A 13,430-nucleotide genomic window follows, 5' to 3' on the forward strand; every position below is an offset into this window, starting at 1 on the left:
TTAAAAAAGGAGTTACAGTCAGTATCATAATGGGTGATTCAAAATAAACTTGTCTTAAATACATCGAAAACTAAAACCATTGTATTTGGTTCAAAACATGATCAAAGACCAAAACCTCAACTCAACTGGAGGTTGACCATTGAGCAAGTTGAGGAAGCTAAACTCGTATAACATTGGATGGTCAATTATCATGGTCATATTGAAAACGTTGTTGTGAAGATGGGGAGGGGTATGTCTGTTGTAAAAATTATGTTCTGCAAAAATCAACTGTACTAGTTGTTCAGGCTCTGGTCTTGTCCCACCTTGATTACTGTCTGGTAATATGGTCAAGTGCAGCAAAGCGAGACCTAGCAAAGCTGCTGCTGGTTCAAAACAGAGCAGCATCTTTGCCCTTAACTGCACCTACAGAACTAACATCAACAACATGCACCCCAGTCTTTCCTGGTTGACGAGAGATTAACTGCTTCTCTTTTAGTTTTTATGAGAACAATTACTGTGACGAAAATTCCAGATTGTCTGCATAATCAAATAACATTCAGCTCAGACACCCATACATACCCCACAAGACATGCCACCAGAGGTCTCTTCAGACACCCATACATACCCCACAAGACATGCCACCAGGGGTCTCTTCAGACACCCATACATACCCCACAAGACATGCCACCAGGGGTCTCTTCAGACACCCATACATACCCCACAAGACATGCCACCAGGGGTCTCTTCAGACACCCATACATACCCCACAAGACATGCCACCAGGGGTCTCTTCAGACACCCATACATACCCCACAAGACATGCCACCAGTGGTCTCTTCAGACACCCATACATACCCCACAAGACATGCCACCAGGGGTCTCTTCAGACACCCATACATAGCCCACAAGACATGCCACCAGGGGTCTCTTCAGACACCCATACATACCCCACAAGACATGTCACCAGGGGTCTCTTCAGACACCCATGCATACCCCACAAGAAATGTCACCAGGGCTCTCTTCACAGTCCCCAGGTCCAAAAAGGAATTCACAGTAACGATCACATGGAACTCCTTTCTATTTTAATTTACTCAAGCAAACAGTAGTAGCAGGATGATGAACCATCACTAGTCCCGGCTTCCTCTGGGCTCTGTCCCATTTCGACCCCTACACCCTTCCCCTGGGCCGGATTACCGACCGGTGTTAAAATACTGATGGTTTGTCAAGATTGATGGTTTGTACAGTTGTGGCTACGAGTACAGCTCCATCTTGTTGTCACATCGGGGATAACAGTTGTTGACAACTGTAGCATTTTAGCTAAGCTTAACCCTAAGCCTTTTCCTAACCTTAACCTCATTCTCCTAACCTCCTACATTAATTATCCTAACCCGCCACGTTAATTCTGCTATCCTGTCACGTTAGTTCTCCTAACCTGCAACATTAATTATCCTAACCTGCCATGTTAATTATCCTAACCTGCTACTTTAGTTATCCTAACCTGCTATGTAAACAAACCACTATCACCACATAGGACATGCAGCCCCCCAGATAACATATGAACACATCAGTTGAGGGCCCCCTGGAGGTCCGCCCAGATAGCATATGAACAGGTCAGTTGAAAACCTCAACAAATTCGGCTGTGGGGGTGTGGAAGTAGGTGCCCTAGGGGCCCGAATTTGGTAGTCCTGCCCTGCCCTACCCATTGAACTAGTGATCCTGAAATGTAGGTGAATAGAGCGATGTGCAAAGTTCATCAGACTGTTCCAATGTACAAGGAGGATTTGCTCACCGGCGCACAATCAAGCGCACAATATCTAGGCTATGATATAGCCACTCGAACTAGGCCTAATTAAAATGTTGCATTTACGTAGGCATTTAAGAAGATGATGCACGCTTACCGGTAAGGCTATGTCTCGTAACTGGGTGACGTCAGCTCTAACCATCGACGATGAAATGTGCAGGTGAACACGGGATAAACACATGAACCAAAAGCAAGAAGGGGGAGGGCAAAATTATCTGGCGAACATGATTTCTGAATGGGGGGATGAAGATATATTTACGGATAAATGGCGTGCTATGCTATCGCACTTAACCGATATAGCTGCATCAGGAGGTATAGCCTAAATTGCCTATCAAATAATAACGGGATGTCTCTCGCGATATATTTCCTCCCATCATTGTTCCTCCGCTCGATAGTCCATGTTGGCGCCAATGGAGTGACCCAATTGAACTAGTATAGAGAAGGCTACTGTGGAGAAGTCTGCTAGGCGACAGCAATACATTATCAATACACCCACATGTGGCACTGGTGACTTAACGGGCACCCGAGAAACAACACCTGCATTTTTTGTTTTTGTTTTTCACAGTCCCGCGATCGTGTGACATGACACGTAGGACATGATCGAATCAAGCCGTTGGGGCAATTGTAGGAGGTGCGGTAATAACCTGGCAGGAGGGAAGCTTCATGCTTGGAACACGTTTGCTTTTGGAGGATCGTATTCATACATGGGGCTTGAGTTGTCAATCAGGCGGTCCCGACTCTGGACCCCCTGATTGTCGGAGTCTCGGACAGATCCCGATGCTCACGGTCAAATCGTTGCTTGTGAGGAACAAAATAATGCCTGCGGTGAACGTTACCGGAGAAGCGCCCTTACTGAACGGGGGCAGAAGAGAAGAGGTAGAGCATTAGTATAGGTTGGGTTGTTTGGGAAGTGTGTTTGTGTGTGCTCTCACGCGCGCGCTCCTGTGTGTGTAATTGTGTATTGTTGGACGCTAGTGCATAGGTAGCTTCCTCTCGCAACTAGGCATTTATATTAGCATCTATATTAACGATTCTGAATTTGACTGTGTTGTTTACAGATGCGTAGTGCCTAGTTGTGGGACGAAACTACTGCACATGCTACTATATACAGGCTAATAAAATGACAATTTAGAATTGTTATTTTATAGAATGCGCGATTGCAGGAATATTTCATTCATATCATATTAGGCCTGCACTGCGTGGAAAGCTCAAGCTAATTGGTTACTCAACCTAAGTTACCACTCAGCTCACAGTTATCCTCTTACTAACCAACATGTTGAGCACAAACAGACCTCTGCATTTCTGTTGGGTCTGAGTTGTATCAGAGTTCCGCTGGTTTTTACAGTAGTTCTTATTTTTACAGTAGTCCCAGTCACGTTCTTATTTTTAGTGCGTGTATTTTACAAGGTTACTTGAAGAGTCACCCCGGGCAAATGGAGGGACGCAACTGCATTGCAGTCGAAGTGGAGGTGAACGATTGAGCTCCCCCTCATCTATTTGCCTGTACCGGGATATGAATGCCACATACAGCTGCTTGATATTCAACTCCTCATAATCATGATTAGGAGACATATCTTCTCTGGGGATTACTTATTACATCAGTCCACATTATAGTCAAAGGTCACTAATTATGGTCTGTCTGAGTAGTAGTCAGAGTTGCTGAGCTATAACCTCAGATCTTATGTTACAGGGTGATCGATAAAAGAGAGACAGAGATGGAGATGGTGCCAAGTGGAGAGCACTATTGAGTTTTGATAATGATTGTATTACACTGACACAACCATATCAATGCTCTTAAGTGTTCCTGTTTACATAAGCAACATGTCTCATGTTATAATGCCTTACTATCCCATGAGCATGGCTGATATTTGCACGTCTGATGTCAATATGTCCTGTCAGGGTAAATCAGCACAATTCTGTGTGTGGTAATGTGATTTTTGGGGGGGCTTACATTTATTAGGCGGCAGTGTAGCCTAGTGGTTAGAGCGTTGGACTAGTAACTGAAAGGTTGCAAGTTTGAATCCCCAAGCTGACAAGGTACAAATCTGTCGTTCTGCCCCTGAACAGGCAGTTAACCCACTGTTCCAAGGCCGTCATTGAAAATAAGAATTTGTTCTTAACTGACTTGCCTAGTAAAATAAAGAATAAAAAATGATTGAGGGGCCTTTGTGCTCTATTGAATGTTGTGGGGTTAGAGAGATGTGCAGGCCATCTATCTGTTTTCCCTTCCTCTGCTTTGCCCTTCATCTCAAAGTGAGGGTAAGGCAGGGGAAGCCAGGCCCCTACACACACACGCACAAACTCACATTATGTTACTGTCTGCCTCTAATCTGAGAGCCATTCCCAATAAAGCTGTCTCTCAGGCCAGCAGTTCTTAGGCTTGATAAATCATTTACAGTGGTTGAGTGAAACTGAAATGCTCTATATTTACCTACATAAATCTATATTCTCTACCTTTCTGTTGTTGCATCGGGATATGTTACATTCTGGGGGATTTATTTCTATAACAAGAAAATACTTGTCCACTCTGTCTCTCTTCTGTATTGATCTGCCAGGTACCATTCTTCATTTTCAGGCTTGTCTCATAGACTAGACGTAGCATAGTAAACAAAAAAATCCAGGACACTCAAATTAGTACGTTATGTTACTGGTTGGTATGGTTACAAAAGACAGAAGGTTACTTAAGGCAAAAACAAAAGGGTGATGTGTGGGTGGTTAGTTTGATAGATTCGGGGGTCGGTGGCATATAAATCTAACAATCCAAAGGTTGCGTGTTTGAATCTCATCACGGAAAACTTAGCAACTTTTGCAACTACTTAGCATGTTAGCTAACCCTAACCTTGCCACCTAGCTAACGTTAGCCACAACAAATTGTGATTCTTAACATAACATACAAAATGGATGATGGACATCCAGAAATTAATACATACCATACCAAATGTAACATACCATACTAATTTGAGTGTGATAGATTTTCGTTGACTATGTTATGTCTACCCATATGTCCAGGTTGTCATTTTGGCTACTTGCTTTGATAGGTGAATATGTGGTCCTTGTCCTTATGGCTGTAAGAAGGAGCAAAAACTAGTGCTAATGTCAGTAAGGAGTGGAAGGAAAAGCGATCAAGTGGGAGAGAAATAGCACAGTGGAAAAAGCATGATGTTCCTAGCTCTGACCATTATCAAACATCATGTATAGTAAACTATCCATCCCTCTCTCATTCACTCCCCCTCTCTTCATCTCTTCCTCTCTAAATGGCTTTAAGTGGGAGATGAGTGCAGAGTTGACCCATCATTATTATAGATAGACACATAAGTGAGGCACTAGGGTCATGGTGAACTTAAATGGTCTCTCCCTTTCACTCAGCTCCCTTGTCCTTGTAATGCAGGCACAATGAAACCCCTGTAACTCTGCCAGCAGGAACACACCTCCTCGGAGCTACTGTTTGGATAGCAGCCTACCTTTTAGGAAAACAAATCTTCCCTGCAAGGGCACTGTCATGGCTGCGAGAGGCACATTTGACTGCTTAAAAAAATGAAGCAGATAGACAGATACTCTGAGCTCCTCAGCTCTTATCTATCTGTATCTCTGTCTTTGTTTGCCTTTTGGTTATTTTCAATGCTCTTTGTGTGGCCAATAGTGTCACTGCATGTTTCACTCTTCCACTTTGCTCACTGTCCATGTGCATCCTCCCATGGGGAGCATGAATGGCCACAGTACCACTAACCTCCACTGGCAAAAGAAATCTGAAAGCACTCTCCTTCTTTCTCTCTGTTGATGAGGTCTAAAAGCATCAGCCTCATCCAGTGTCCACGAAAACCAAGTGTTTAAAAGGGGCTGCATGGTTTGGGTTTCACTCTGCCAGGAAATGTGTCCATGCCTCAAGAGACTGGAATGGTCCATCTCTGGACGAGCAGGGGAGCATGAGAGGACAACATTGATGTTTATTAATGTTGTTTGACATAAAAATGCATTTTGATCGATGCCCAATCATCTGTATTCTTATGGAATACACTTAATATGTTCTGTTTTTTTCTGTTTCTGTTTCTTGCAGAAAAATCCAGTTTTAACACCCCTTCCTTGTTTTGTTTTTTGCCTCTCCCATTGTATGTCCTTCAATCCTGTTCCTCTCCTTTTTATCATCCCTCATACAAGTCATAATGTTTGATGTTTTATCATCATTAAAACCCCATTCTCACCACTTACGCCATAATTTTTTAAAAGTCCTTTCCACTTTCACATCCCTTCCTTTGCCCAACTTTAAACCTGTGCTCCTGATCCCATTGGTTACCTTACTCATTTACAAAATCTAAACCGAATTTCTTCTCATATTTGTACCCAACCCTCCATCCCCCCACCATTCGCTTTACCTTGTCTCTTATCCCTTCCCCACGTAGCAGCGTCCCTGTAAACAGTCCCTTCCCGGGTCCCTATGCCGAGAGTCCCACTGGAAGTGCCTGCTCCTCACGCTGCTGATGTTCGGCTGTTTCGCCACGCTGGGATGGTGCTCCTTCTCCCGTGTCACCGTCATGGCTGCCGATGAACACGGCCTCTACTACGGCGTCCGCGCCCGCCTCTACCATGACAGCCCCTGCTCCAACGGCTACGTCTACATCCCGGTGGCCTTCCTGATCATGCTGTACCTGGTCTACCTGGTGGAGTGCTGGCACTGCTTCTCTAAAACATCCTCTCTGGCCCGGGTGAAGATCAGCAAGGTGTACAACAGGGTCCAGAGGCTGCAGCAGGCCATGCCCTGTATCTGGTGGAAGGCCATCAGCTATCACTATGTGAGACGGACACGGCAGGTAACTCGATACCGCAATGGTGACGCTTACACTACCACACAGGTGTACCATGAGCGGGTCAATACACACGCAGCCAGCTCTGAATTTGACTATGCTCAACATGGTGTAAAGGACGTATCCAAGGAGCTGCTTGGCCTTCTGGAGCACCCGGCCGTACGCCTTCGTTTCACCAAGTGTTTCAGCTTTGCCAGTGCTCGTGCCGAGGCCGCCTACCTCACCCAGCGTGCACGCTTCTTCGCAGAGAACGAGGGTCTGGATGACTACATGGAGGCACGGGAGGGCATGCACCTGAAGAACGTGGACTTCCGTGAGCACATGCTGGCCTTTCCTAACCCGGCGTGGCCGCCCTGGTTCTCTCGGCGGCGCATGTATTGGCTGATCTCAGCCCTGATGTTGTCCTGGCCACTACGGGTGGTGTCAGAGTACCGTACGGCATATGTTCACTACCATGTGGAGAAGCTGTTTGGTGAGAACGAGGAAGTCAATGACAATGACAGCACTGAGATGGGCAACTACCGCTTAGGCCAGGAGAATGGGCAACGCGGTGGCCCCAGATTACGTGTCATATCGAGGGTCAACACGGTAGACATCACTGAACTGGAGTGGCACATTCGCTGTAACCAGCAGATGGTGCCCAGTTACTCCGAGGCCTTGCTGATGGACCTGAACACCAATAACACAACCTCTTTGCCATCTGCGTTTACCGGGGCAACACATGTCCATATGAGGCGGAGCTCCAGCTATGTCCTACAGAGCTGCCCACGCTGCTGCAGGTCCACCAGCAGCTCCTCGCTCCCCTCGCGAGTCAGGGGAAATGTGGTAATGGGGGCAGGATCTTTGACATATGGGACAGTGGGAAGGATGGGGGGAGGAAGGTTAGCCCTCAGCCGCAGTGGATTCTCTCTGGGCCGTTTGCACACGATGCGCCAGGCCTGCCTGTTTCACTCCCGGAGCCTTGGTGCAGGGATGGGGAGTAGAGGGGATGAAGGTGGTGGGTTTCTGGGACTGGGCCTCCGCCGGGCTAATGAAGAAAGCAGAGGGGTCCTGGAGTCAGAAGGATATGAAGTGGACGAGAATAGTCTGCAGCTAGCGGAGGATAGAGAGCAGGAACTAGAGAGAGTGAGGACCGAGATCATGCAGGGAGTGGCCTGTGTGACAGAGACACCACCAGCCTATCAGGAAGCTCTCCACTTGCCTGTGTTGATTGTCCACGGTGAGGAGAGCTGTCATGGAGGGGAGGACCTTGACGCAGGATAGTCACTGTGATTGGTGAAGGTGATGTACAGTAGAGCAGACATGCAAATTTGCTCAGGATAATGCAAGAAATTAGAGAGAGGAGAGGAGAAGAAAACAGGGACGGAGGAAGAATGTGTGGCGATATCAAAAGGGTTGTTAAAGAGAGGGGTATGGAAGGAGAAAGAAAACAAATGGGGAAATCATGCTTTCCAGACCTGGGAGAAAGCAGTACTGTAAGTGAAAGATGTGTAGGGAAACAAAACTATTGTGTCACAGTAGATTAAATGACAGTTATGTAGTTGCTCTTCCTAAAGAGACAGTAATATGTGTGTTCCATTGTCCACAATGAACAACAATCGCTTTGTATCTTTGTTCATGAATGTATGGAAGTATCAAGGAGCTGCTGAGTTAGCGCTTAACATCAGGAGTAGTTCATTTTTCACCAAGCTATTAGATTAATTCAAGGGGCACTGTATAATGTGTAAACTTACAGAACTCCCTGTTAGATGCGGAGCAAAACTCTAATGCCAATAAAAAATAAGCAATTACCATTCCACAAAGAGAGTATTACCATTCCACAAAGAGTATTACCATTCCACAAAGAGAGTATTACCATTCCACAAAGAGAGTATTACCATTCCACAAAGAGAGTATTGCCATTCCACAAAGAGAGTAGTCCCATTCCACAAAGAGAGTATTACCATTCCACAAAGAGAGTATTACCATTCCACAAAGAGAGTATTACCATTTCACAAAGAGAGTATTACCATTCCACAAATAGAGTATTACCATTCTACAAAGATAGTATTACCATTCCACAAAGAGTACTACCATTCCACAAAGAGAGTATTACCATTCCACAAAGAGAGTATTACAATTCCACAAAGAGTACTACTATTCCACAAAGAGAGTATTACCATTCCACAAAGAGAGTATTACCATTCCACAAAGAGTATTACCATTCCACAAAGAGAGTATTACCATTCCACAAAGAGTATTACCATTCCACAAAGAGTATTACCATTCCACAAAGAGTATTACCATTCCCCAAAGAGTATTACCATTCCACAAAGAGTATTACCATTCCACAAAGAGAGTATTACCATTCCACAAAGAGAGTATTACCATTCCACAAAGAGAGTATTACCATTCCACAAAGAGTATTAACATTCCACAAAGAGAGTATTACCATTCCACAAAGAGAGTATTACCATTCCACAAAGAGAGTATTGCCATTCCACAAAGAGAGTAGTCCCATTCCACAAAGAGAGTATTACCATTCCACAAAGAGAGTATTACCATTCCACAAAGAGAGTATTACCATTCCACAAAGAGAGTATTACAATTTCACAAAGAGAGTATTACCATTCCACAAAGAGAGTATTACCATTCTACAAAGATAGTATTACCATTCCACAAAGAGTACTACCATTCCACAAAGAGATTATTACCATTCCACAAAGAGAGTATTACCATTCCACAAAGAGTACTACCATTCCACAAAGAGAGTATTACCATTCCACAAAGAGTATTACCATTCCACAAAGAGAGTATTACCATTCCACAAAGAGTATTACCATTCCACAAAGAGTACTACCATTCCACAAAGAGAGTATTACCATTCCACAAAGAGAGTATTACCATTCCACAAAGAGAGTATTACCATTCCACAAAGAGTACTACCATTCCACAAAGAGAGTATTACCATTTCACAAGGAGTACTACCATTCCACAAAGAGTACTACCATTCCACAAAGAGAGTATTGCCATTCCACAAAGAGAGTATTGTAATAAGATCTGATATTACTTTTAGATGTAAAACAAATAATCAATTTAGTCAATACACTAGCCGTGATGAGGCTTATGTCACCTACTCGCCTTCCTCGAGAACATGCAGATCGAGAGGCCAACAATATTGTCCATGATATGACATCAGAGATAAAGTAAATCATATTTTAAGAGTTAAGTGCACAATTTCGCATTTTATGCTTTTAAGATTATCTCTTTAATAAATAAAAAATCCCTCTCAGCAATTTGCCCTTCACCACAATTCAAAAGGGCTTTTCCCATGTCTCAGTTCTGCCCACTGTTGCAATTATACATCATGATCAAGTATGGATTTAATGCAGTAGAGTACATACTCACACTAACACTCACACTACCTCAACACCCCACCCCTCACTCAGCTGATGCCATTAGGAGCACCATATGTGATCGATGCTCGGAAGGCTTGGGACCATAGACAAAACTGAGCATGATTTTCACCTTTTCACCGACAGATTTTCACCTTGTCAGCTCAGGGGATCCAATCTTGCAACCTTACAGTTAACTAGTCCAACGCTCTAACCATTGCACTCCACGAGGAGCCTGCCTGTTACGCGAATGCAGTAGAAGCCAAGGTAAATTGCTAGCTAGCATTAAACTTATCTTGTAAAAAATAATCAATCATAATCACTAATCCAGTTTAGCAGGCAATATTAACCAGGTGAAATTGTGTCATTTCTCTTGCGTTCATTGCACGTAGAGTCAGGGTATGTGCAACAGTTGGGGCTGCCTGGTTCATTGCGAACTAATTTGCCATAATTTTACGTAATTATGACATAACATTGAAGGTTGTGCAATGTAACAAGAATATTTAGACTTAGGGATGCCACCCGTTAGATAAAATACCAAGCGTTTCCGTATTTCACTGAAATAATAAACGTTTTGTTTTCGAAATGATAGTTTCCGGATTACCATATTAATGACCAAAGGCTCGTATTTCTGTGTGTTATTATGTTATAATTAAGTCTGATTTGATAGAGCAGTCTGACTGAGCAGCAGCATTCAAACAGCACTTTAGTGCGTTTTGCCAGCAGCTCTTCGCAAGCACAGCGCTGTTTATGACTTCATCAGCCTAATGACTGGTGTCACCGATGTGAAATGGCTAGTTAGTTAGCTGGTTGTGCACTAATACCGATTCAAACGTCACTCGCTTTTAGATTTGGAGTAGTTATTCCCCTTGCGCTGCAAGGGCCGCGGCTTTTGTGGAGCAATGGATAACGCTGCTTCAAGTGTGGCTGTTGTTGATGTGTTCCTGGTTCGAGCCCAGGTAGGGACGAGGAGAGGGACGGAAGCTATACTGTTACACTGGCAATACTAAGGTGCCTATAAGAACATCCAATAGTCAAAGGTATATGAAATACAAATGGTATAGAAAAAAATAGTCCTATAAATTATTATTAACTACAACCTAAAACCTCTTACCTTGGAATATTGAAGTCTCATGTTAAAAGGAACCACCAGCTTTCATGTTCTGAGCAAGGAATTTAAACGTTGGCTTTTTTACATGGCACACATTTTTACATGGCACATACATGGCACTTATTGCATATTGGCACATATTACTTTCTTCTTCTCTTTTTGCATTATTTAAGCCAAATTGAACATGTTTCATTATTTATTTGAGGCTAAATTGATTTTGTTGATGTATTATATTAAGTTAAAATAAGTCTTTATTCAGTATTGTTGTAATTGTCATTATTACAAATAAATAAATTGTCCGATTAATCCGTATCGGCTTGTTTGGGGTCCTCCAATAATCGGCATCGGCGTTGAAAGATCATAATCGGTCGACCTCTAATCAGCATACACACATGCCAGTAGGTGCACAAATTATTCAGCACAATAATAACAATAAAGCGATAAATTGTTGTGAATGTGGACCGACATTTCAAAGAATGGCCATGTAAACATTTACAAGTATGAAGATATTGACACGGTCGAGGACAGAGGTACCGAACAACTAAGTGTGTTGGGTGCCTCAACTCAATCCCATCAGCACTCTAAAACCACACCTTATCTTAAAAAGAGTCCCGTATGTATTCATTCTGCTGTGTCTAATGTGTTACCAGTACAAATTCAAATTGTTGTTGATGAACATGATGTTTATGATGGTGTTGGTGGTACAGAAGCACTAATAAAGTAAGTCTGGATATATCTACATGTTCTGATAACTGATAATAATGCTCTCTATATTGACTGAGAATAACAGTGCAATCTATTTTATTTTAAACTAGAGGGAAATAACATCTCCCTCTAGTGACAAGCACAGTAACTGTTTGAAATACCATCAGGTCTACCGTTACTGTTGTTGTAACCAGTGTTGTTGTACCTACATATTGTGACCAGATTTATATATAGATATTTTTTTAATAATTAGAAGTGTTGGTTTTGGTTCTCACTACATCCATGCATGACTGTCTGCATGCAAGCAAAGCAACCAATCTCATTTCATTTGGCTCCTACTCTCCCTCCCTCTGACCCTAAGCTCGTTTAAAAGGGCTATAGGCACCCGTCACATTTCATATATGACAAAGGAGAGTCTGCACATCATCTGCATGGGAATCTACCAGTAATTGTTAAGTATAGGTACAAACCCTTCAGGTGAAGAGGAGAAAAGAAACTGCTGCAGCACATGTTCCATTTTCAGATGTGACCATTTTCACACTGGTAAGTGGCCCTTCCAAGATTATAGACATACATTTAGTATTATGAGTTTGTATAAATCAGAGCAAAGTGTTTAAACTCTGAAAGCAAAACGTGGTACTATGCAGTTATCCAATAACTTTGGTAACCACAATGTAATTATAATGCAATTATGCAGGTAGTTACAATTACATATAATGTTTTATTGTCACATGCAACGTGTTATCCAGAAATGACTTTGGCTTCACTTATGACGCCAAATGTAACACTGTCCTTTTGTGGTTGAAAATGTGTCTGAGTGTTTGAAATGTGTTAGCTGACGTTACTAGCACTGGGGAGAGATAAGCTCCACAGTAAGCTACCTGCAGACGTCTCATGGGCTGATGAATCAGACTGATGCTGCTGTCATGAACATTTCAGTGTTTATTCATATTTAGTGGTTTTAAGATAGTGTTGAATCACTAGGCTACACCTCAGTGCAAATCCAAGTAGGATGTTTTATGCTCTACTTTGGTTGTTGCCAGATCTGTGTGTGTGTGTGTGTGTGTGTGTGTGTGTGTGTGTGTGTGTGTGTGTGTGTCCTCTGTGATTTTCCTTCAATATTTCACTTTACCCCGGCCCGTACAATGTCTCAGGAGCAGGTGAATTCTCTTTTGAACAACATGTAGAGCCTGTTGGCAGAGGCAACGCGGCTAAGGGCCGAATGCCATGAGCAGAGCACACAGTTGGCCCTAGTGAAAGCTCATCAGAGGGGGGAGGGCCTGGGTCAGCAGAGAGAAGCAGCAAAGCTAGACATGTTTAACAAACGCAGGCAGCTGGAGCAGCTCCTGGACACCAAGGTCGCCGTTGAAGCAAAAGAAAGACAAGCTTGCAAACTCAGCAAGCAACTGTAAGAGATTGAGAGAGAGAGGGAGTAAAGAAGAGGGCAGAGAGGAGAGGGATGGATTGATGTTGAGAGGAGGGACTAAATGTGGCAGTGTTTGGGAATGGAGACTTATTGTAGTTAATGCAATTTATAAACTGGGTGGGTCAAGCCCTGAATGCTGATTGGCTGATAGGCTGATAGCCATCTTATATCAGACCGTATACCACGGGTATGACAAAACATTTATTTCATGTGTCAGTGGTTGGGAATGGAGACT

General features: G+C 43.3%; 1 protein-coding gene across 1 annotated transcript; it reads left to right on the forward strand.

Moving 5' to 3' along the window:
- The first annotated feature begins 1,796 nt into the window (after positions 1 to 1,796).
- LOC118389708 (transmembrane protein 151B-like) lies at positions 1,797 to 13,248 on the forward strand. Its single transcript, XM_035779544.2, has 2 exons — positions 1,797 to 2,656; positions 6,178 to 13,248. Exons 1-2 carry the CDS (start codon positions 2,444 to 2,446, stop codon positions 7,840 to 7,842), a joined length of 1,878 nt encoding a protein of 625 aa, XP_035635437.2. The 5' UTR covers positions 1,797 to 2,443; the 3' UTR covers positions 7,843 to 13,248.
- The last annotated feature ends 182 nt before the right edge of the window (positions 13,249 to 13,430 follow it).

Source organism: Oncorhynchus keta, chromosome 11 (assembly GCF_023373465.1).
Source record: "Oncorhynchus keta strain PuntledgeMale-10-30-2019 chromosome 11, Oket_V2, whole genome shotgun sequence".
NCBI lineage: Eukaryota > Metazoa > Chordata > Actinopteri > Salmoniformes > Salmonidae > Oncorhynchus > Oncorhynchus keta.